The following is a 25015-nucleotide window of genomic DNA, read 5'->3' on the forward strand; positions in this document are numbered from 1 at the left end:
GTATGACCATTTGGGTCGACTCCGGCAGTCCACACCAACGTTTCATCCTGTATCAAATCACAGGTTTGTAATTAGCTTTCTTTCTTCCTTAAGTGCCCACGATCATTATGTTGATTATTATGGCACAGTCTTTATTTAACATCCTATCCAAGGGACGTCCCCAGCCAAAGATAGCTACTCACCTGTGTGAAGTGGAAAAAGTGGTGTAAAGTGCCTTTCCCAAGGGCACAAGAATGGGGACATGGCAGGGTACTGCCAACGTACTGCCAATCACACCACACAATTATAACATCTTAAAAATGAAATCATCAATAAGAGAAAATTCACCCCAAAATGAGTAGCTACATTGTATGAATGTCACTCGCAAAAAATCTATTTCTTACCTTACTAACACACAAGGACAGTACATCGGCTTTGTGGCAATGGTGACTCTGTAAAAGGTGCAGAAAAAAACATATTTTGACACCATAATTGATAAAATTACATCTTTCTTTGTCTAGCACAAATCTTCTCTCTGTGAACAAATTCATCTTTTAAAGAAATCACTACATAAAGTCTTCTCTCAATCTGAGTTGAGGAAAGAAGACTTAGTAATATATTTGAAAATGCTGTGCAGTTTAAAAATGGATCAGTAGATGGGGTTGTTACACAATGACAACACTGGTATCAAGTTGACAGCGACTAACCTGTATTAGTGTTCCATGTTTGCCATTCCAAAACCTGGTCTTGCCTAAAGAGTCGCCACTGACTATTGTAAAGTCTCTGCAAAACATCATGAAAATCAATAGCATAAAACATGAAGACAAACCAAAATCATGGAAATCAAACTTTTCATTTAAAGAATCAATACTAACCGACACTAGTAATTAAACACATTCCAGCAGTTGTATTAACTTAAAACAGTATTTTTACAACTAAAAATTTAAATAATGCTCTACATAAAAAGACTCACCTTAAGATTGCCACACACCAAACAATGGTTTCTCTGGTTCGGACTAGTCTTTCAACTTTTATTCTTAAGGTAGGAAGACCTGAAGAAAGAAAAGAAACATTTCCAATTATCTTCAGGAACCTTAAAGTCCTAGCACCTAAGAGAGATTTTACCAAAACTCAAGCACAAGCTCCCACCATGCCAAACATAAAGAATATTAAGTGCCCCTATCCTGGTGTGAGCAGCTCAAACCTTACAGTCCAGATTTCTGTAGTCTGTAGTTACTGTACAAAACTATAAGAGAAGGTTCAGGACAGCTGTAGCCCTTCTTACAGCAGGACATACAGATCAAGTTTTAAACTTCACAGTCACATGAGAGCCTGCAGAGGAGGAGAACCTTCCCACTGATCTTCGCATGCGAAGAACCGGCCATCACAAAACTAGTGTGCTATACATAACAAAGTACAGATAGTACATGATAGGATTCTCACCTGTAGCCACATCCCAGACCCTGATGTTGTCACATGAGCCGGTCACCAACACCTCTCCGCTCTCGTGCCAGGATAGGGACAAGATTCTCTCTGAAGAAGGAATGTCATGGTGAGGATGTTGTTTGCCACCTGAGCTATCCAAAGTGCCCCAATCATTCAATAGGATCCATCATGCAAAGGTATGTGTCTAGGATACATTTTTACATACAAGGTGATACCCATCCTTTTAATAATAAAAACTGTAGAGGTCATATTGGAAGTCTTGTGCCAAGAACGGAGTTGCCTGGAGAGAGGTGTCTACAGTCACCATGCATCAGCTGATGATGTCTGTAGTTGTTTGATAGATTGAGTGATTGATGGATTGATTGATTGATTGGTTTGTTTGTTGGTTGGTTGATATCAAACTGAGTAATGATCCCTGCAATTCTTGTCAACTTGCTCGAATTGACCTATAACATACTGTGACAATACAGAGGCTAAGGACAAATGTCAAAAAGAAGTGGTAAAACTTCTTTTTGTCACCAACAACTTTTAAATACAATAATTCACCTTCTTGCTTCTTGAAAGCTCTTGAATAGGACAGCTCTTCCTCTGTGACCTCAAACAGCCGTACACAACCGTCCTCACTTCCAACCTGAGAAGGTTTACACAGAACACACATGTAGCAAACAACTTGAAGAAAATACGACCAAATATGTTCTTTATTTGATAAAAGCCAAGATATCAAAGAATCCATTCCAATATGTGGAGTAAAATTATACACTCAAACATACATGACCACCTCTATATATGGACCACCTGGCCAGTGGAACTACATTTGGTGGTCCTTAACTTACGAATATTTACCTGGCTCTAGTGATCCCCTGTCAACACAGACTAGATTGTGTCTGTGAACACAATTTTCTGATCCCCAAAGAAGTCCCCTTGGACAGTTTTGACTGCATAAGACTCTGAACCTATATGAGAACCTATTTATATGCACTACAAAATATAGTGTTGAGTCTTTGTTTTGTTGAAGAGGTTATAGAAGATAAAGCTACACTAGTACTGTAAACATAGTTAAAAGGAGGGAAAATGGCCGACCCACTCCATATGAAACTTACCGCAATAGAAGACTGTGTGCTGTTGACTGCCATACACCATACTGCACCTCCATAGGAGTCCACTGCATACTGAAACATCACAGTGGAAAATGTGATATAGTCATCCTAAACTGAGATGAAGAATGATGCTATCTAAAGTATTATTGCCAGTTTGGGCAGATAGACATTTCCGGACAAAGAAGACAGTAGAAGTGCAATGTAGCTACTATTGTTTCAACCCCAAACTCAAAGATACTGGTATGGCACATTCTAGATTTTCACTATGCCCCAAAAATTTCAGCAATGCAGACTTGAGTATATGAAGTAAAAGTGGTATCCACACAAACTTTTAAAACACTGCAAGAGAATTGTGTGACCTCTCACCATCAACCCATAACAACTTGGCACGGATATGGACATGATTAAAAAGGACACGATTTTATGACATACAATATATGTTGTGCTATGTAAGTATTGTATTGTGTGTATGTGTCGTGTGTGTATCTAGGGAGGCCCCTGAAAAGCAGTGCTAGTCACTGATGGCAGCTTACCCTTGTAAAAGAATACAGAAATACGTCAATGAAGATTAGACATCCAGGTAATAAGATATACTGACGAAAACTAGTGGACGCTAGTTGAAACATCTGACCGTTTCCCAAATCATATCCAGTTGCTTGAGTAACTGCCTTTTGGAATACAGTAATAATATAATTAAACAAGTTGAGTATATTACCTTTGGTATAAGCTTGGTCATGTTGTACTCAATGATATCTCCATGGAGACCAGCGGAGAAGAGACGATGACCGACCCAGACCATGGCTTCCACCGACCTCCCTGCATCTCCACATATGATCTACAGCAAGACAAAGGGATGTTGTTAATGTGACACATTCAACGGGGGAGCTCAATCTTTAGCTTAGGTAGAGTGCATTGTCCAGTGGTTAGCAACCCTGCCTCGGAACCATGAGGTTGGGAGTTGGGAGCTCAGACTCAGAGTTCAAGCCTGGGTAGGGAAACTCCCGGAAGTTAAGCAACGTGCAGTCCAGACAGTACTTGGATGGGAGACCAACAAGGAAGACTGGATGTTGTAGCCGGGTCATACCAAAGACTCTTAAAAATGGTACATACTTCTTTCTCTGCAAAGAGGAAGAGTATGGAAGCTAAACACACTTCACTACCAGTGGACTGGCCCCCTGCTGTAGTGACTTATATAAGTGTGACCCCAGGGCTTAAAAATGGAGATGGGTGACGGGTCTACACATCGCAAGGTGATGCATGGCAACTTAAGCTTTAGCTTTAGCTTAGGGAAACTCCGTTGGGGCTGCATTCCCAAAGGGTCATAAAATGTCACAGACATTTTGCTGATTAGGCAATGTTTACATTAGATTATTTCCTTACCTTCTCCTGGTACCAGTTGTCATTGATGCTGTACACTTCTATGGACCCGTCCGACCTGCAAGAGAAAAACAAACAAAAGATTAAAGACATAACTATAGCGATCCAACAAACATTCGACTTTGGATGGAAAAAGACACTGTGCAATTTCTGTATTGTCAGATATTGGCTTGAATGAAAAATTTGAAAAAAAAATGAAGAATCATTTTTAAAAAAGCCCCTACCTGGACACAGCCACCCTGTTGTTTATCTGTTCATGAGCGATACTGTGGATAGCTTTGGGCATGTACCTGAAGAACCGAACATCGTGGAGTCTGAACTCCCCCATGGTTCCTGGTGTGGGAACAACGGTCAACATAAAGGTGATGATTTAATTTAATTTAATCTTATCTTTTTTTTTTTTGATAAATACAAAGTTAAAGAAGACTTCACATATAACAAGTAACACTAAGGTGTTTTTTTTACAGCTTTTAATGAATTAACCTTTATCTATATCAATAATCAATCTTGTTTAAACATCATTTGTGTTTTTATCATAGACATCTATGTAGCATTTTCTTAGATAAAAAGTTTGTTTGGTTTTCGATTTAGTAGAGTTATCGCATACAATTTTGATCAAAATTACCAAAAACAATGATCTCATTAAATCTGATAAAAATAACAGCATTTTAAGCATAAGTTACTCTTCTCACCTTATTAACTGAATCATGGGCGTCATTATTTTAATGGATGGTATAATATAATGTGATGTCTAAACACGTGTTTCCTCCCCCCCTCCCCACACCGACATTTTCAAATCCCACAATCTCTTATTTCTCCCCTAAAATAACGTCCAGAAATCTGTATCAACATCCTGGTTACCTTGATGATGCTCCCTTCTTCTTAAAACGTGCTAAAACCTCGGCTTCTCTTGTTTTTAACTCCGTTTTTGCCAGAAAAAAAAGTTTGCTGCGTCGCGTGCTTTTTTGGTTAGCGTGTCAAAGTTCATCAGGTGTCAAAGGTTGTGACCTTGAGGTCAACATATTTGTAAAAGCGCGGGAAAGTACAGTTCAGCACGGTCGCCTTTACGTATACTTTGGCCGTTGGAGGAAAATTGCGCCGTTTTGGCGAGGATTTTGCTTGATTGTTGGTGATAGATAGCTGTTCAAGATGGTCCAGTTCGCCATACGAATGTGAGTATATAATAATATTGTCTAGAATTTTTTTGTGTGTACAATTTACGAGTGACGTTATAATAAAGGTGGGAGGGGGGCATCCCAGCATAATGTCACCAGTAAAATTACCGGCATCACCATTAGAAAACGAATAATCTCGTTAGGCCGGACTTGTATAGCCCAAGTTCAGTGTTACGTTTAATTCCTCGTTCCCAGATTTTTGTAGAAAATAATTTTACGGAGCGGGCAGATGTGATGTAAAATTTGTGTAACACCCCCATAAATTATATAACGTTACTCCGACTGTACTGAAAACATGAATAAATTAATAGAACAAAGTTCCAGCACAACAGCTTAAGGTTAAGGTTATTATTAAGGTTAAAGATGAGTATGAAGACAACTTTCCATTCAAGTAAAAAAAATACTATTATAGGAAACTCGAAGAATTTAAGAACTTATAGAATGACTAAACATGATTAATTTAATACACTAATTTAATTGATGTTTGCTAAAGTCAACTATGTTTTAAATAAGACTGTGAATCTGATAACCTGAAACCCAGGCCCCAGACGGAGGGTGGCTGTCCTGAGTGGACCATGGTGGAGCTGCAGGGGGAGCTGGAGACCAGGGACAGCAGTGGGCTGCCTGGGAACAGGCTAGGGGAACTGCATTTTACCAAGGGGGTATGGACAGAACTTTTTCATTTTATTTTTTTCTAGAACATTTGTACATCTAATGAGTCATGGCATATTTAGTTTTACTTTTATATTATATAGTAGTTGAAGCAGTCCATCATATAGCACCAGAGGTCCTCCCAAACAAACATTCTGATGCCTTTTGATTTACATGTTTTTTCATAGTGGACCCCTTTAGCTGTGTCTTTGGGTGTCTGAAAAATGTGCCCAAGCCTGAATATTAAGTATGTCTACAACATGCATGTGCATGGTTTCAAATGGAGAATTGCCTCTCAAAATGCAGCAAATGGCAGTTTAATAAAAGTCATGCAAAACAGGAAAAAAAATGAAACCATTGCCATCTTCCGAAGTTTGTCATAGATTGCTTCTTGACGTGTATTTTTATTTCCAAATACGGCAGGGGCAGCCGATCCTACTGATTGGGCACCATGTGCTACATGGGAAGGTGGTGGAGCTGGAGAAACCGTTCGCTGTGCTGGTGAAGGAGAAGGAGAAGGACAACAAAGACGACTCCACGGAGAGTATGGACACCAGTGTTTCTGCAGCGGACACGGAGAAATGCTCAGACTACCTGGTGAAGGCAGTCATCAGGAACAAGCTGGTATTCAAGAACAGGCCCCGGCCGATCATCAACCTGCCCAACAAGAGGGGACACTGAAGAAAACAAAATGTTGTCATTTGATAGATAACTATATATTATGTTTATGGATTTATTCAGGCATCAATCATGTAATCTGTATCTTAATTGTTGATCAGATGATGATGACAAGATGGTATTTGTTACGTTTTGTCTCACCCAAACCTCGTTGATTTGAGTTTTTCATAAATAGATAAAAGCTCAAACAAACAAACAACTTGTAATGTTTGTTTGTTTAAAATGAGAAGACTAATAAAGATGGCTAATACCCATGAAACAATAAGTAAAGGGTAGCCTGTTTTTACACAATCTCTTGCTGCCTTGGGTTAATGACTTAGGTGTGATATTTTAGTTAGGCTAAAGAAAAGGAAGGACAAGAGAAATGGTTGAAACACTAATTTGTGAACATGCACTTGTTACAAGATGTCATGTTTGTTTAAGTTTGCAAATTTTGGCAACAATGTTTCATAAAAACTTGACAATTCAAACATAGCAAGTTTGTCTTGGATGGTGGGTCTTTATGATTGAAAAAAAAGGATATTCTTTGCAGTTCATATAAGAACCACATGGTGGCACTTTTAACTTTCAGTAACCCATTTACCTGTAGAAGGGTCAAAACTCAATACCCTCTCCACATGCATGCATTACATATCAAAGTTCACACACTGAGTCTATAAAAAGAGTGAGACAGTCACGTCTTATGTCTCCTTATAGATTCAAAGGTAACACTTTACAATGCCAAGGTCGGGTGTTTGGATCTGTGCCAGACATCTCTGTTGTAATGTTGGTGTGTATGTGTACCGATCATCTCAAAGTACTGCTGCGTACCGTAAAACTGCCGCATAAGGCCACACCAATTTTATTTCTTGGTTCACGGATTTTTTCATAAACAATATGGAGCGAGAGGGCGAAATAAAAATAAAAATAAAAATTGTAAAATGGCTGGGGTAAAGGTAATGACTAATCCAAAACATAAAGAAAAAAAGTTTTCAGCTTGAAAAAAGTACAAAAACACTATTTTTGTACAGTAACAGCACCTGTACCCACACTTTAAGGAGCTTATAATATAAAGGCCAATTTGCTACACCAGAAAGTTGGTGAATGGTTTCATTAATGGTGAAAATTTGCTGAGTGGTAATTTTTATTTTTTTTCCAAAAAAATAGGAGCGAGCGAATCCGTGAACCAAGAAATTAAATCGGTGTGGCCTAAGAAAACTGTGTTACCAAAACAATCTCAAGAATATCTTGAACACCTGGTTATTTCATACTTCAGGGAATACTGAGGCTGCAGTAGTGGATCTCTGAATTCACATTTTTGTATGGCAGCCTTGGGTGTCTGTTGGAATTATGAGAGTTGATGTTACCTGGCTACTATGGCATTACATGTATTTGTCTAAAAGCTAGTAACAATATAGCATAAACAACAGATCAGACTGAGCCTAGCTGAAGCTATGAGTTGTTTGATAGGAAGGTTTACTTGCAAGTTCATGCCTGGACACTGATTGCAAGTACATGGTAGGAGCATGTATCTAACTTGCCCCCCTAACGACCAGGATAGGAGGTCAAGGGACTTGGTAGGTAGGTAGGTGGGAGCATAGGAGAGACACATGTGACAATGAACAGTGATGAACATCATAAGAGCGGCGGAGGGCAGAGTTAGGTGGTGGAGGATGGTGGATCGACTATCCATGGTGCCCCCAATGACCTACAAAAAGGGCAAAGGATAGATGACGGGAGGTGAACAATAAATGCAGGAAGAGCAACAACTCAAATTACACACAGCAACATATATGGTGTACTTTGGTACCTTGCGGTTTCGTGGAAAACCACAGGAATCTGTTATCACTTGTAAACAGCGTTCCAATACCTGAACAAGTGTCACAGGAGCTGGTTGAAACAACATACATGGTATATCTAATAATAAATGGGTTACTATAGGCACAACAAGGTGAACGTCAACAACATGTTCTTTATTTCAAGGAGCGGTACGAAAACAGGATGTTGCTAGCTGACCCGGTGACCGGAGCTGTGCGCCTTATCTACCATTTGTCTACAGCTGAGAATGAGTAATCTTCAAGCAGATGTAGGGAGGGTAGATTGGGACGTTTTCTTACCGCATTATCTTACCGATGACGTCACCGTGTCAGTCGCCACGGCGCAATCGGAGAGGAAATTTTACGGTTCTACCTCCTAACATCTGCTTGGAGGTCGTTTATCCTTGTCAACTGTTGTTTCGTCGTGCTTACCATATATGTGACTGAAAAGGATTCTAAAGGGACAAGGACAACATGTGATTGAGAAAAGCAGCTGGCTCTATTAACTGCGGGATGCTATTCAGTAAAGGCATTATTGCTGATGCACAGTTCTATATAAACCCACAGGGTTGGAATTTGCGAAGTGCTTTTAGTAGTGTCAAGCGTGGGTGAGTCTCCCAGACTAGTGCTCAGTAGTAAGCAAGCGAAAAGGAGAGCAACTACGGAGGACGGTACCCAGGCCCAGTTGTGTTTGTGCTGTTATTTCAAAATATAATTTGGAAGGCAAAGTCGTCACATTTTCCCAGCTCTCCATTGCTGTTGAACCGTTGTTTTAGCTCCCTAAGAATTTACATTCCAACATCTGCTTGGAGATTGGGTGCACTGATCTGGCGTTGACTTGTGTACGAGTACGCGATGTGCATTAAGACTAGTCTCTGCCAGCCTCCCTTATACCCCCCTCACATTAGGCGCGATTCGATCGGACGACGAGTCTGCAAGCTCTAAATTACGAGGAGGCATGATCCTGACGGGAAGGGGGAACTCTGCCATTTCTTCGTCGGCATCAGGGTCATGCCTCCTCGTAAATTAGAGCTCGCAGACTCGTGGTCCGATCGAATCGCGCCTAATGTGAGGGGGTATTACTGGTGGAATAGTGGACTTTGGCAAAGTTAGGAATAAAAACCTAGTTAATTGGCGGAAACTGTACTTTCTTGACCACCTAACTGTACTTTCTTGACCACCTAACTCCTCTGGCATGTTTTCTGTCTTATTTGGCCAATTTCTACTACCGGTAGAAGCTACATTCAGACAAGGTCTACCATAAATGTAAGTTAAACAGGTTTTCCCACTAGCAGGTGTAATACAGTCGCTATCTTCTCTAATGAGATAAAGAATGGGGGCGGTAGGTAGGGTTCTTTTATAAATAACCCCTGTTGTTTGCTTGCATTAACGTTTAAACAAATCTAGCGCACTCTAAGCACTTTTTCTTATCGTCACGTGAAGCGACCGCAAATGTCAGATCGAAGGACCTTTGACTCCCCCCTGTTTGAACAGTGGAAGATTCCCCCCGCGGCCATTGGTCGGAGAAAACTTTGGACCGTGACAAATGAGTCATTGTGGTCGGGACGTCTTGCTTGTCCTAAGCATTTAAATGGCCGGAGAAAATAAACTGCGCGTTTGTCATCACTTTGTGCTTACACATGTCCATTTTGTACACATCTGTACAGCTTTTATAGCCTTTCGGTGTGGAAAAAAAATGGAAATCTGAACTTTTGGGACAACAGTCTTTTCTATGATCGTGACCTTGAAATGTTCTGTTCAAGCCTAACTTTTTATAGTGGTGCGCATTGATTTTTTATGATCTAGACGGACGATGCTAACCGAATTAAAATCTCTGGTTGAAGATGACATTTTTATGTCATCGTACTCCAAAGAATCAGATTTCTTCATATCATTGTCATAACTTCAATAGCCACTATGTAACTTTTTTTCCATATTCCTTGATTTGATATTTTATGAATCTCATATCATCTTTAAGAACGATGAGATAATTATTTCAAACTGCGTGACTGAGAGCAAAACAAGGTGATCCCTTGGTGATTTGGGATAGCGAAACAATAACTGCTTTTAAAGGGCCCGACCCACGTGATGGGATCAGCTGTTGACAAAGCGTAAACAGAGCCGAAGAGAAGCTGATCTAGCCGTTTCGTCTTTGTCCACCAGCTTGCGATCCAGGCCGCACCAGTGTTTATCCCGAAGACCGACCGCTAGAACACCCGACTCTCCTCCGCCATGGCTTGGCTTCGTAACACCCTGATCGGTGCCGGAGTGGTGTTCGTGTTCGTGGCACCACTGTACACCTACTTCCACTTCTTCCACCACCCTCCGCCGAAGGACGCGCTCGAAGCCAACCGGCAAGCCGCGAAAGCCTTCCGGGAGAAGGCCCAGCACGCCGAGCCGCCGGTCGACATTGCGCAAGGCGATCAACCCGCTGCCGACAGTTCCAGTAGCAGCAAGGAGGCTCTAGATATCATAAACGACGTGCTAGGCGAAGACAAAGACTTCAGAAACCAATTCTCCGAGGAGAAGTCCGATTCCGACAGGGGTTCCAGCCGCCAAGACAAAAAGGAAGACCGTAAGAAGCCCCTCGGACTGGGTAAGAAGGAACACAAACACGAGAAACCTGCGGAACCGCGTGTCTTCTACACACAAAGCGACGGGACCAAGATCAGCTTCGACCTGCCGGACGTTTCTGACAGAAGACATCTTCAAGGCGCCAAGTACTGGGACGACTTCATCGTCAAGAACGACTACGTGGAGATCGGGGAATACTGGGACGACTGCGGTGAGTGTATGTTTGTATGTGTTTTGTGTTGGCCTTGGCCTTGGTTAACCCCCACCAGCCCTTAATAAAGGGCCCATGGACATATATTTATATATATATCGGCCCAAAAAGAGTTGTGGCCAGAAGAGTCAGTGGTAGGGGTAACATATCTGTCGGAGGCTAATGAAACTCTACGTTGTCCAAACTTCCCTGGCAAAATATTCTCCTTCATATCGTCAAGCGTACGTAGTTTAGTTTACTTAGTCTGGTAGAGACTAGGCTTTGGCGACAAACTGTATACAGTTACAATAGGTGAGTTGACTTATGATAATAGTAGGTTAGAAATTGGTGCTTCCTTTAATTTGCGCCTTTAGCAAGTTGTACCAATTAAGCTCATCGCACTAAATAACGGCCCCATAGGGACAGTGGTAAAGTTATCTACTTACAAAACCTGTTCCTAATTTGTGAAGCTGATCAACCGGTGTGTGTTTAAAGGTAAAAACGTTTTTCCCTGGAGTTTTGTGACCAGTTTTTTTATACAAAGTTATAACCCAATCATTGCCACATCGGCCGAAAGTGTTGACTCGACCAAACGATGATGTCATCTGCAGACGACGTTTGTGAAATGGGGAAGTTGTTTTCTGTGATTGCATCATCGCTTATCTCCAAGCAGTCAGGGCCAGTTCAGACTAGCCTCCTTTACCTCCTCTCCAAGCAAAGGTTAGGCTCCGGCTGTTTTTGTAACGTTTTTAGTCGTTTTTATCGGTCTTTCAATTTTGTATTGTATTTTGTATTGTATCTTGCTGTGTCAAAACAAGATATGATACAAAATAGAAAGCCGGATAAAAACGATTAAAAAAACGGCGGGCCTAACCTCTGCTTGGAGAGTATCCTTTAGTATCCTTTACCGGCCTCTCTTTGGCATGTGTTGGGCAGGGCAGGTTCGCGATTTCAACGGGAAGGTTCTGATGCCACTCTGATGGAGGCTTGTAGTCTACCCACAGCTGTGGAAAACACACAAGGGAAATTTCAATGTTTAGTACTCTTTTGTTTTAGTTTCATATCTTTCTAAGGTTCCCTTTTAATGCCTCTTTTAAATCAAAATACTTAGAAGACTACTAAATGAAGTATATTATTACTATATACAGGCGTGAAACACACTTTCATCTGTTTGGAGATTACATCATTGCCATCTTGTGGCAAAAGCGTAACCAAACTGAATAAAAACATCTCCATCTTTCCCACCGCAAGCTCTGCTTGGAGAGTAGCCCAAGCGGTACCATTGTTTGCTCTATTCCCTTCTTAGGCCCTTCTTAGCTGCCTGACTGAGCGCAACAGCTCGGTATTTTGCACCAACTGTTCTCGGTTTAACAATAGCCCGAGGGCTACAGATCGTCACGCCAAGAACTTGCTTTTCACCACGATGAACTTGGGCCTGCCTTATTTAGCGTACAGGGAACAAGTTTCGCGCTGAAACGGCACAGAAACAAAAGCAGCTGTGTGTAGTATTTCGTTTGGGGCTGAAATAAATCGGTTGTAATGTTGATGTCAGACGATCATCGGACGTTTTGTTGCTTTGGAAAGGCTTTTTCTCAAGGTAGATATCAATCTTTGTTTGACTCCTTTGCATAAACAACACACAAAAGGAGCCATAACAACACGTTGGTACAGAGATTTGGAAATGCTCAACTCAAATAAGTACCAGTGTTCTGTTTCGTCCGCTGTTGCGATCGTTTCTGCTAATCTCCAAGCAGATCCTACAATGGCATAACGTAGTACTAAACTGGCCAAGGAGTGTATACGTAGTTGCCATGTAGCCAAACACACTCCTAGGCCGGCTTCACTCCTCTGGCAGCTTTCCATACCATCTTGTCTGCCGTATGATCTGCTTGGAGATTACGTGTCTGCTTTCCGTCAACGGTATTCCAAGTACATTGTGATTATGTAAGAATACACACCGAATCTGGCATTAAATATGTTTTGTTTGAAGTTAACAACTCCCTTGACTCTTGAAATGATGTAGTACATCTGTAAACCGGTGTTTAACAGGGAAAACCTCCATCTATAAAGCGGTGTTTAACATGGGGAACCTCAATATTGCCCTGTGTACTGTAAAGCGGTGTTTAACAGGGGAAACCTCCATTGTTGCCCTGTACACAGACGAAGGTTATCTGTCCCGCCGATAAGTCACTTGTCCTGGCATCGCCCTCATCGACCACAGTCGTCGGTTCGTGCTCCGGAGACATGTAGTACGCACGCGCGAACAAACGTTCGAAATCGCCCTGTGCAAAGTTGTGTGAGGACATTGACACATCATGTGAACTATAGTAGCGACGAATTTTCAAGTTTGTTCACTCCAACCTTTATTGACTTAATTGATGAGTAACAAATATGAAACACCACGCTGAAAGTACAAGATACATTGTGCACACGTCATCAAAATCACCACCTTCAAATAAAACACCGAAAAACATAAAGTTGAAAAACTCACATTGAAGAAATTTAAAGACGTTTCAGTGACCAAATTGAGTCAAATGTTTAAAAACTTTAACGCGATATTTGAAAAATCAGTACCCCCAAGTATAGATATTATTAAACTACGGACTTTCAGTAGCGGAACAGTGTGAAATGAAACCTTACTGTGGTAGGAAAAATTGTTTTTCTTGTCACTTATTTTTCCTGTATACTTCTGATAGATAAAACTAGTAAAACGACTCCTCAAACGATCAAAACAATACCATTTCCTGTAGGTTTCTTGTGAAGTACTTCCTCTAACAACAACATAGACTCTTATAAGTTATTTACATCGGCTTTGTGCCAAGATATAAAGCCACAAAATTGGAGGCACGCGTCGCATTTCTTTGCTGACACGAACGAACAAGCAATGGTCGACGCTTTGTGTACTTTGCCCAAGTCATTGCATCAGAAACTCTGGTCAACATGCTTATCAACTCTGCACACAGTAACAACCTACATGGTAGATATCTCCTGCAACCTTTGTCATCACACATGTGCATGATGATGACACATGTACAGCTAATGCTTCCAACGAACTTTGCCTTTTTTTCGTTTCTACATTTTGTACCCCCCCCCCTTTCTCTCGGCGATCATTGTTCTCGAAACATAATTTACATAGACGTTTTGATGAAACTGACACGAATTTGATATTTTGTTCTTGTAGCTACTAAACTCATAACTTTGGCAACTTCAATCTGTTATGAGTTAAGTTTAGTTAAGTTCTAGTTGGGGTTGACAAACGTAAGATAGGCTTAATTGTGATCTTCATTCTCGGTGTTTTACACCCGTTTGTGCAACATTTTGTACTATTTTGTTTTAGTCTTGTATCTTTGTAAGGACTTGTATCTTTGTAAAGTATTGCGTACAAACATGGAGATTATATGTTTTTTATTAATTTTAAAGGATGCATAAGCGTAGAAAAAATCACAAAATAAAGATGATAAAGCATCCAGTTGTCGGTCGTTTGTTAAACGTTCGTCTGTACCTTTCAGAAAACCCCACCCGTGTGTTGGGGAAAGCGACGCTACAGGACAACGGGAACGGAGGCATCAAATCTGTCATCTTCTTCAACACATCTTGGGGTGAGATAGATTATATGGCTTCCAGGCGCTATTAATAAATAGTTTCTGATGTTAATGGTATATGGCGGTAATGGTTTCGATGATAAGGTGCTTAGCGATTGCAACTTTAGAGGCGAGGTGAAACATTATGGTGACGCACCGCGAAACATATCAGTAACTGTTGCGTCTTTTCTGTGTTAAGCAGACATAGAAAAATATCAATCTTTAGTACAGTACCTTTTTTGCAAACATACGCTAACCATATCGGCGATGTGTGTCTCCCAGACAAATATCAGTAACTGTTATGTCCTTTCTGAATGTTTAGTAGACATAAAAAAAATATCAATCTTTAGTACAGTACGTTTTTCACAAACATGCGCTAACCATAGGACATAGGAGTTTTCTTTTACACAACCAGTTAATCGGCAGTGTATGTCTCCCCAGACTTCCCGCAGGTAGAAGGCCTGTCCTGTCTGCAGTGGGTGAAGTATAACGGCGGAGACATGTTCGACAACCAGTGGGAGGACGCCTGCGAGCTGGAGCAGGACCCAAGCGGACAGTGCCCGTACAAGGGCCTGGACTGCCCGGTGGAAAGTACGTAAACTAAAGGAGCCTGTCCTTGGTACTGAAGGCGTTTCCCGGCCGGTCAGGTCAATTAACTCACTCCGGGGAGTTTTATTACGGCTGCCTGAAAGATGGGCTGTTTAAAAAAGCAAATAAAAAGGCAATGGTTAGCAGGAGTAGGTCACGGTGCGGTCATGTTCCGAAGCTATTCTCTGTCCTGGAAGATTGAGAAACGTGAGACAATGTATCCCCGTTATTATAACCGTGAAACTAAGAATGTACTGTTCTGGGCATTACTTTAAATCGTAGAGTGCTTCGGTACGTAAATGTATTGAATGGAGGCAAATTTAGTACATCGTTTTTTTTTGTCCTTACAGAAGCTGAGGTTGTCCAAAGAGAGATCAGCATTCCGTCGTACACGCCTAGCGTAAGTATTCAGTAATTTACTGAGCCTAGTGTGACGGTGTGCATGTGTGTGTGTGCGTGCGGGCGTGTATGTGTGACGCTGTATATTTGCGTGTGTGCGTTTGTGTGCATGTGCCTGTGAATATTTTATGTGCGTATGCAAATGTACATGTTGTAACGTTACTAAGAAGTGTGTTTGCGATTGCCGTACGAACTGTCGTGCGTGTGCCAGCGATTTGGCAAAAATGAAAAAAAGAGTATTTTTTTTGCGCATCAAAACATATTTTGATAATAGATTTCAAACATTGAGATATATTCATTTCGTTTTCCTTCCCAGGGTACCTACACGCAGCGGTCCGCTCTCAAGGATCAAGACGGAAAAGACATCATGTGCACCATCTCACAGTTCACCTACTGAACACTAGATAACTCTAACTCAGGGCAACCTATAGGTAGCGTGGTATCCAGACTTCTTATGGCTGCCAAGTCTCTTCGTCTTCTCTGTACATAGTGAACAGGACGAAAGAGACTCGGCAGCCATAATAGGCCTGGATACCAGGTAACTTATGGGATATCACATCAGCTAACATTGTAACGGTATGAAGTATTGAAGGGTCACTCAAGCCCTTGCTCAGACAGAGGTTGAATTTCCCCAAAATGGGCATGGCTTTGTAACTGAAGTTTTTCCTGTGGATGAGAAAATATGTCCGATATTGGACAGGATTTTTTTTGCAGTTTCAAACACGGTATCACATTTGTGCAACTTTTATACACTTTTTCAATTTTTTTTTCAATCTTAAAAGTTCATATCGACTAAAAAATCATGATACAAAAGAAGTTGTCAAAGTGTGCTTATTTCCTTTCTATTTCAACGAACATGCAGTTCAGCTCAACCGTTAGTGAATGGGTCCTATTAGAATAGATGTTTTTGCCAATTTTCAGTTAAAACGCTTCAAACAATTGTTGGACAAAAACCTTTGCGATACCACCCCCAAAACACCCCCACCCCCACCCCGATTGCTTCAAGAAATCTTTTGCTCTTTCCAATTAATTGAAGTTTAATGTAGGAAATGCAAGAATTCTATTCATTCACACCTTAAAAACAACAACACACAAGCGATAGCCATGTACTTTCCCATTTTGGCAACATTCCAGGGGCGGAGCCTTTTGTTACTGTACCGTGGTGCTGGAGCAATGCCATTTCAATGCAAATATAATTAGGAAGAAGCATGGATGTTTCAACACAGCAATGCGTATTCAATGCAACTTGTTCGAAACTAGGTAAGGAATATAGGACTTTCTGATATGTTTTAACGTTTTATTGGTTTTAGATTTGGTTTTGTCTAAGGAATGTATACCAGATATCTTAAGAATGGTTAAGACCTTTTGGGGGAAGATTTAAAGAAAGCTTTGGACTTGCCAACTGATGATCAGCGGTAAATCTAATGGCAACATCACTTTTCAATGACTTGTAATGAATAAGACATTTTTTTTCTGTGTTTTGAATTGATGTTATGGATCAACATAATATGAAGTTAGATTCTATATATCTTGATTTCAGTAAGAATTTATTTGGAAGTCTGATAACAATGAGTGCTGGACACAAAAACTAACGCACGCACATTAGTGAAAATCTATTGATTTATTTTTCCACAATGTCTTGCCACCTTTTCACAAATATACGTCTGATTTTTGACAATGTTTTAATAAAATTGTCTAACTCACATATTGTCTCTGTCGTTATGCTTATTGATAAATTTAAATTTAAGTACGGCTACACAAAGTGTAGTAAGACACTAGGTCATTTATCGTTGCATATTCTTTGTAGAAAATTCATGGAATGAAATTTTGCTTGACATTAATTTCAAAGCAAAGAAATATCTAAAAGAAATACATACAATGTGAAACTAATTTGGATGAAAACACTATCAAAATTATCTATGCAAATAGACTACAGCAGCAAAGTGACTTAAAATTTGCCAGTTAGGATCGAGTGGAAAAAGTATCTGGGTGTGTGTTTCATGTCTGTACTGGCAGTAAAAATATCAACCCACATTCTTCTCAATTTCATACAAATTGTTGGTAATAAGGAAGTCCTCCAGATGTATGTCTAGATACAAACTTTTAAAGCATAAAAAAAAAACATAAACATAACCTCCTTTTTTTTACTACATGTAAATGCAACATTCCGCACAAAATAATTACATTATATGGACTTTGCTTAAATTATGCTAGGACATGCTTCATACACATACATGTATTGCTCTAGCTACCATCTGAACCTGTTCTATACAATGTATTTCCAGCCACTTTAAATCGTTAAAAAATGGCAGTATTTGCAGGGATAAACAAGTCCACTAGCCCTATTGTCCAGGGCAAGTGAAAGTGCTGTTCGGGCAAGTGCATGTCCTACCCCACTTGTCCGATCGGGCAAGTAAGATTTTTCCATTGATTTTAGTGCAATTTTGATATACTTGTTACTTTTTACAGTCATAACATCAAGCAATTGTCTACAGAGAATTCCATTGCTGGAAGTGAAAATGCATATACTAGTAACAGTGACATTTGAATTTTGGGCAAGTGAAAAATTGGTTCAGGCAAGTACATTTTTTATGTGCTTGCCCGATAGGACAAGTGGATTTTAGAAAACTTGTTCAACCCTGATTTGTAATTCTATGTATTACTGTAGTGTTGTAGACTTTGCATAGGTTTGTAGATTCTGGACAAGTTTAAAAATCAGTGTAGCATGTTCTATGTGTATACTATTTTGCAGGAGGTTGTAGATATTGGAGAAATTGAGAAGTCAGTGTAGCATAGTCCACTACTTGGCAGAGGGTTGCTGGTCCAGGTACATGTACAAGAATATGTAGATAACTCCCAGCATGAAGGCAAAGGCTGTTACTATCAAGGCCACATCCTGGAGAAAAAAAGATAAGAACCAACGGTGTAATACAAATAATAACAGAGGAACAATTTCTCCACTTATAACATTGCACTGCCAATGATAAGCATCAGGTGTGAAATAGATTTGGTCATCGAGGTTATTGTACTTTTTCTGCACATATTTTCAACTTTAAGAAACATTTTCCTTTGGTGTCTGCAAAGCTGGTGTGTTTCACAAAGGGCGGTTATACCGGGTTTACAGATATTGATAACTGCATCATAAAAATTTACAGAAAATTGTTCAACATATGTAAAACATAAAGAAAGTGCATAACAATATTTCATGTATTGTGAGAAGAACAGAGTGAATAAAAAAAAAAAAGAAAAAAAAAAGGAAAAACAAAATAGAATAGAATAGAATAATGAAATAGTGCTGCATAATTGAAACACTGAGAAGGGATACAACATTACTTTACATCCTGTAAATATGAAACTTAAAATTATAGAATAAGAAACTTAATCCACCTTTATGCCCATAGCAGATTCCTTGATATCCTTCAGCTGTTTTGTTGCTTTCACATCCTTTTTAGATTTCTTCCAGTCCTGCTTTCCTGGAGGAAGAAAGAATTTGAGAAAAAAAAAGGTCAACTTGTTTATACAAGACTGACCAAACCACTTGGACAAAGGTCATCTTTTGATATTTACACAGTGAGAAAATTGTTTCCTTGCTATGTGCAGTGTATGCTGTTTGTGACAAAAGTTGTCACCATACCGCAACAACAAGGTTAGAAATTCCAAATGCCTGTTTGAACCCCATTATCATGCCAACACATACTGTAAATGCAGAAATGTTTGTGGTGGATTAATGTTCGCGTTTTTTGAGGTGACCACTTCACCGCAAACTGAAAACCACCACGAACATTTTTCTATTATGGTATTAGACTGTAGTCAATGGTGTTACCATGAACTTAAAACCACCGCAAAAGTCCTTTTAACCTCTAATGGGAAATTAAATCCCCACAAACTTAAATGCATTTACAGTAGGGCTGTGCAATTGAAGCCAATCCCAGCTGAGACTCCAATACATTTTAGGCAAGTGTTGAAATGCCAATTGTTTCTCAATGAATGGAAGCTAGACTATTTGACCAGAGTTGCAAACTGGCGCCAGAACTAGCCGGTTTAAAGTCTGAAGTGTACATGAGGTCAAAGGTCACTTCTTGTCTAGACCAAGCTTGATACATGTCGAGATGTCTCAAATGACTTCAACTGTGAAAATTACCCACATACATCACATTGGACGTGTGTACTTTAAACTGTGTACCAGCTTACAGTTTGGACATCAGGCTACAATTAATTATGTAAGGGTGAATTGTTTTTGAGCAGGGATGAGAGCAAGGCTGGATATGTGGATGGTAACCTAGAATACAGTCAATCATGGCTTGACCTACGTAGCTAGTGCAAGCTCTCTATGGGGCAGATGAAGCTCTCTGCTGCTGAGGCAATCATTTGCACCCGGTAGGATTTTCACGCCGTGGAAGCTTTTCCCAGTGGGATTTAATTACTCGACATGAAAACGATACCTCAGTGGCAGAGAGCTTCATCTGAACCCGCAGAGAGCTTGCACTAGCTACGTAGGCCAAGCCACGAAGGACTGGTTACCAGGTTATGTAGATGGAGATTTCCTGACACTTACCAATCTTCTTCCTGTATTGGTCCACATTCAGAGTCCCACTGCTAACTTCTTTCCTCCCCATGATTTCTTGTTCTGGAAAACTGATGGTGAAAACAAGATACAACTTCATTTTTTATTACAACTTGTCACCAAAAGATGCCTGTTGGATAACTTTCAAAGGTATTGAAGGCATTGTCGTTTTTTTTTTTTTGTCAAAAAATATTTACGAATGGCAATTAGACAGATAAGAATAGAAGCAAAACATTGCAGTAAATTGAAGTGAACAACATCAAGAAGTGTTGAACAACAAAACTCAGATTCAAAATTTCATTATTTTCTGACGAACCCTTAAAATTTTATATTCGTATTATGCAATGATAAATATAAAAATTTGAGCTCTGTTCGCTATTACAACGAGATCCGTTATATTCCTGTTCCCTTGCAAAACCAGGATACGCAAAAATGTACATGACCAATCGATAGATTATTTTGTTCAAGAGACTTCAGCTAAAGCGCCACGTACGTTCAACTTCGCCCCTCCCCCAGACGACTGTTAGCCGCTTTTTCTTCGTTTCAAAAACTATTTCCTCCTATAAAGTTCCATAAAATCGTTAAACTGGATAAGAGCTCCCAGAAAACATCTAATTTGAGCTAACCTGAGCTGTTTGCGTGAAGATTTTTTGTGTCATCCGTGCTGGAAAAGTTTTCTTTGCTCAGTTGCCGTCCATGTTTACGTCTTTGCATCCTGGGAAGTTTAGACAGATCTCACTTTTTTCTGGGGGCGTTGATGTCAAACAACTTTTGATATTTCCAATCAAATAAAAATATAGATACAACACGGATATTTGATATACTATAATTAATGTTATAGATATAAAATATTATTGTTCATTCAAATTTTCTTCTTGTATGTACGGACAATTATTTATCTTAAAAAAGAGTCCTCCGTTGTATAATCGTTTGGTCCAACGCACAGGGTGCAAAGTTCAGGGCCAAGGAGAGGACAACATGCTGCTTCGAATCTTCACTTCCAGGGTTAGATTTAACCTCCCTACAACTGTTTACCTCAAGAACGCGGCAGTTTTTACTCAAAATGGCGTCTACTTCTCCTCATCATCAACTCAAGGAACCCCTGTTTTCCTCAGAGCGCAGAAATATGCCGACAGGACGGCTATCATCGACCGAAACGGGTCACACTCGTATCTGGACTTGCTCCAACAAGGTTGCCTCCTCTCACAGAAGATATCCTCAGTTCTGGGTACCAGTGACGACGTGAAGGGGGCGAGGATAGCCTTCCTGTGTCCAAATGATGTGTCTTATGTCATCTCCCAGTGGTCTGCTTGGATAAGTGGCGGCGTGGCCGTTCCTTTATGTAAAACCCACCCCGTACCGGAGTTAGAATATGTTCTCTCAGATTCTCAAGCTTCCCTCCTCATGTACACAGAAGACTACGCAGATAAAGCTGCCATCATAACGGAAAACTCGGACATCAAACCTCTCATGTTGAAGAGAGAGAACTACATACAAAGGGAGAATTCAGAGATGAAGACCAAGATGGGAGAATGTGTGGATATCCTCCTGGACTTGGGAAGTCGTAGCTGGAAGGACAGAGGTGCGATGATAATATACACCAGTGGGACCACGGGTAGACCCAAAGGTGTGCTGACCACTCACAAAAATCTGCAAGCTCAGGTAAGTTATTTGTTTTGTATGTTTGATATAAACAGTTAACGGCATAAGACAATGAGCTAGCTGAATCAAGTATGAACCAGAAATAATGAAGTATGTCAATCTGTTTTTAACCAAGGAGTTTCTTTTGATTATAACCTCCATTAAAACCTCCTTGTCTCCATGAAATAAACATAGTTTGTTTATGACTCAGGGGTCTTCACCTTTGATATATTACCCACACTTCCAGATGCTACCCATGTGTAGGTGGAGCCATGAACATAATGCTTATTAATGAACTACAAAGTAATTAAGAAAAATGTGACACTCTTAGTATTTCACACCTCTAGGTTTGAATTTCACAGATCTTCAAACTCTTGTTCTGATTGTTCTTCTCAGGTAGAGGCGATGGTTGAGACCTGGGAGTGGTCTCACACAGACGTTATCCTGCACGTCCTGCCCCTGCACCACGTCCATGGGATCGTCAACTGTCTGATGTGTCCGCTGTGGTCGGGAGCCATGGTCACCATGATGGAGCAGTTCAGCGCGGAAAACGTCTGTGGACCAGTTTGCATCTAGTAGTAGTATTTCAGATTTTTAGATATTTGTGGTGTTTTTATGTTTTATGTGAGATGAAGTTTTTGTCATATTTAGGCAGAAATATTTTTGTACAGTGAAACTTGTATAAGCGACCACGTCCATAAAATGACCATGTATGTTCATCCTTTAAATATTGCAACCTCCTGGGAAAAGTTTCCAGCCAATGTATTATTGAGATTTTTAACTTCATGTATGTAGAGTGTGCCCATGTCCTTTGTGTCGATGGAAGTTAGACAACCAGGTAATAAGATATGCCAAATAGCAATTATGCAAGCAAATGGATATTATCAAGCAACTAGATATGAACATGTACTTTAGTAGTGAAAAGAAGACTTTAAAGAAATCTGTATCATTGAGCTTTATTTTGTATGCCACAGACGTGGAAGGCCCTTCTGAGTGCCTCCCTCCTGTCGCAGTGGTCAGACTCTGTCTCCCAGAGGATGAATGTTTTTATGGCCGTGCCCACCATCTACGCCAAGATGATCGAACACTATGACAAACACTACACCAAACCACGTGTCAGGGACTACGTCAAAGCTGTCTGTAGGGAGAAGGTTAGGTGAGTCAACTGTTTGTTTGTATCACATACCAGTAACCGGTAAGCTGTGTAAACATGACACACCAGTTCTGTACATTTAATAATATCAAGCTATGTAAAACCAGATGGTTTGATTCAATCAAACGGGATGGATACCTACTCTTATTGCCGAGTCTGTTGCATACTTTGACAAGCTCAAAGGTGTGGCTGTCCTCAAACACAAGACGTCCGCTTTACTTCCCAACCCTATTAAACTGAAGCAAGGTACCCTAGGAAAAAGGTGCCATTCTTAATACAGCTCAATTCCAAAATGCTCGTTTTGCAGCACCAATAGTTGTAGAAAGTTCTTGTCAGTCTCCATAGAACCTAGGTTTTTCCATTTACAATGCATTTAGGACTGAAAATGCATAGCTTGATAATTGATTTGATAACCAACCTTGTGTATCCACTTTATATCACCTATGGTGGCATTTGGGTTTATTTATTTCTACTTTTATTTTACTTGCCTGTTACATTATCTTCTTGCAAGTACATGTATCCAAGAACCAGGGAAATGAATTAGTATGGCCTGATCAATTGCGTTCAATGATATTTACCAATGACACGTTTAGAAATGTTGTTGGAGGGTTACGTCAGGACATGTCAACCAGAGTAGTGGTAAGTCAGCACTTTACTAGGTGACACCCTATTTGTCAAGACGATAATTGCTCCTACTGCCTGATTATGATGTAGATATAGAGTCCGTTTCTAACGTGGATTTCTTCACGTGATAAAAGGCAGGTAACCAATCATGTGAAGACAGCCACGTGAAACACCTTAGGGGTCAGTAAATAGGACTTTTGACCCCTATATCTATAGACCAGGCTCTTTTGTTGGTACAAACAAGTTAGCATTCAGACACGTTTTTGCCTGGATTTTATGGCTACTTTTGGTTTTGATACTATGAATTTTTTTAAGTTTGCAAGTTGATCTGAAACTTTGCTGTATAGTGAAAATAAAGAGTTTGCAATATCCTTGAGTTTGCACTTGAAACACTATAGAAGTACAATGGAAAACAAGGCAAGTTGTTCTTGTTGGTTTGGTTGTTGACTCAGAATCTAAAGGTTCTAGGTTTGAATCCAGAGCAGAATCCAACAATGTGCCCTAGGAAAAGACACTTTCCACCTATGTCATCACTGTACTGAGCTAAAAATGAGTGCCTAGCTTTGGTTGTAGGGACATCTTCTCGGATGGGATTTATAACTGGAGGTGCCTCACATATTAAGGAGGCACACCTTTTTTGTGCACGCACACCACACTTTATGAAAAAAAGTAGGGGTTGATTCCGGTGGGAGTGGATCAAACATTACAGTCTGTTCTTCAGCATCTTATATGTAATGTACAACTTTATATATGTCTATTTTTTTCCTTCTTGGTCAATTACACCATTTTGCCCCAAATATCCGAGAAGTGAAATTGTTATACGGTTTCCATATTTCAGACTGATGGTGTCGGGTTCCGCTGCCCTGCCGCAGCCAATCATGGAGCGGTGGGAGGAGATCACGGGACACCGGCTGCTGGAGCGATACGGCATGACGGAGATCGGCATGGCACTGTCCAACCCTCTCCACGGAGACAGGCGCGCTGGTCAGCTCTCGTCACTATCTCATTTTTGTTCCTATATGTATATAGCTCTGGCCCTGCTTGATTGTGAATGTTGAATTTTGCAGAGAGGACAAAGGAAACTTAGCAGCTACAAATGTATAATAGGTTTGGATAGAAGGCTACCTCTAATCATAGCTACTGAGTCTCCTTCATGCTCCCTACTATAGGTCTGGCCCTGCTTGATTGGGGACCGTTTGGCATTTGAATATTTCATGGAACGTTGCAGAGAGGATTAAAGAAACTTGGCAGCTCTGATAGGTTTGGATACATGGCTAGTTACAGCTACTGAGTCTCCTTTGTCTGCTGGAGCGATATGGCATGAAGGATTGACAATGCATAACTTGATAATTGTTAATTATGACAGACAGGCGAAAAAAAATCTGGTCCAGGATTGAAACAGAACATGGACACACAAGTAAACTTCTTCTGCCCTTTGCTTTGTACCTGTACCAGCTTGCTAGATGCCTGATTGTCAAATATAATCTAGCAAGACAACCATG

The 25015-nt window shown here is 40.3% G+C and overlaps 4 protein-coding genes across 4 annotated transcripts in view; 3 read left to right on the forward strand and 1 right to left on the reverse strand.

Moving 5' to 3' along the window:
• The first annotated feature begins 4887 nt into the window (after positions 1-4887).
• On the forward strand, positions 4888-6659 carry LOC118417105 (chromosome transmission fidelity protein 8 homolog). The gene is made up of 3 exons (XM_035822505.1): positions 4888-5071; positions 5616-5736; positions 6149-6659. Exons 1-3 carry the CDS (start codon positions 5049-5051, stop codon positions 6404-6406), a joined length of 402 nt encoding a protein of 133 aa, XP_035678398.1. The 5' UTR covers positions 4888-5048; the 3' UTR covers positions 6407-6659.
• Positions 6660-10307: 3648 nt separating this feature from the next.
• Positions 10308-16389, forward strand: LOC118417097. The gene is made up of 5 exons (XM_035822497.1): positions 10308-10984; positions 14473-14562; positions 14986-15135; positions 15483-15532; positions 15848-16389. The coding sequence occupies exons 1-5, from the start codon at positions 10432-10434 to the stop codon at positions 15926-15928; spliced, it is 924 nt and encodes a 307-aa protein (XP_035678390.1). The 5' UTR covers positions 10308-10431; the 3' UTR covers positions 15929-16389.
• Positions 16390-18156: 1767 nt separating this feature from the next.
• On the reverse strand, positions 18157-20846 carry LOC118417108 (triple QxxK/R motif-containing protein-like). The gene is made up of 4 exons (XM_035822509.1): positions 20722-20846; positions 20087-20166; positions 18919-19004; positions 18157-18427 (listed from the first exon to the last, which is right to left on the reverse strand). The coding sequence occupies exons 2-4, from the start codon at positions 20145-20147 to the stop codon at positions 18332-18334; spliced, it is 243 nt and encodes an 80-aa protein (XP_035678402.1). The 5' UTR covers positions 20148-20166; positions 20722-20846; the 3' UTR covers positions 18157-18331.
• Positions 20847-21035: 189 nt separating this feature from the next.
• The window catches only part of LOC118417533 (malonate--CoA ligase ACSF3, mitochondrial-like), a 7691-nt gene continuing 3711 nt past the window's right edge, over positions 21036-25015 (forward strand). The window contains exons 1-4 of the mRNA XM_035823120.1: positions 21036-21757; positions 22133-22288; positions 22711-22892; positions 24352-24524. Of these exons, the coding sequence (XP_035679013.1) occupies positions 21074-21757; positions 22133-22288; positions 22711-22892; positions 24352-24524 (1195 nt within the window). The 5' untranslated portion in view covers positions 21036-21073. The remainder of the gene's footprint in view (positions 21758-22132; positions 22289-22710; positions 22893-24351; positions 24525-25015) is intronic.

The sequence above is a fragment of the Branchiostoma floridae genome, chromosome 6 (genome assembly GCF_000003815.2).
Source record: "Branchiostoma floridae strain S238N-H82 chromosome 6, Bfl_VNyyK, whole genome shotgun sequence".
Classification (NCBI taxonomy): domain Eukaryota; kingdom Metazoa; phylum Chordata; class Leptocardii; order Amphioxiformes; family Branchiostomatidae; genus Branchiostoma; species Branchiostoma floridae.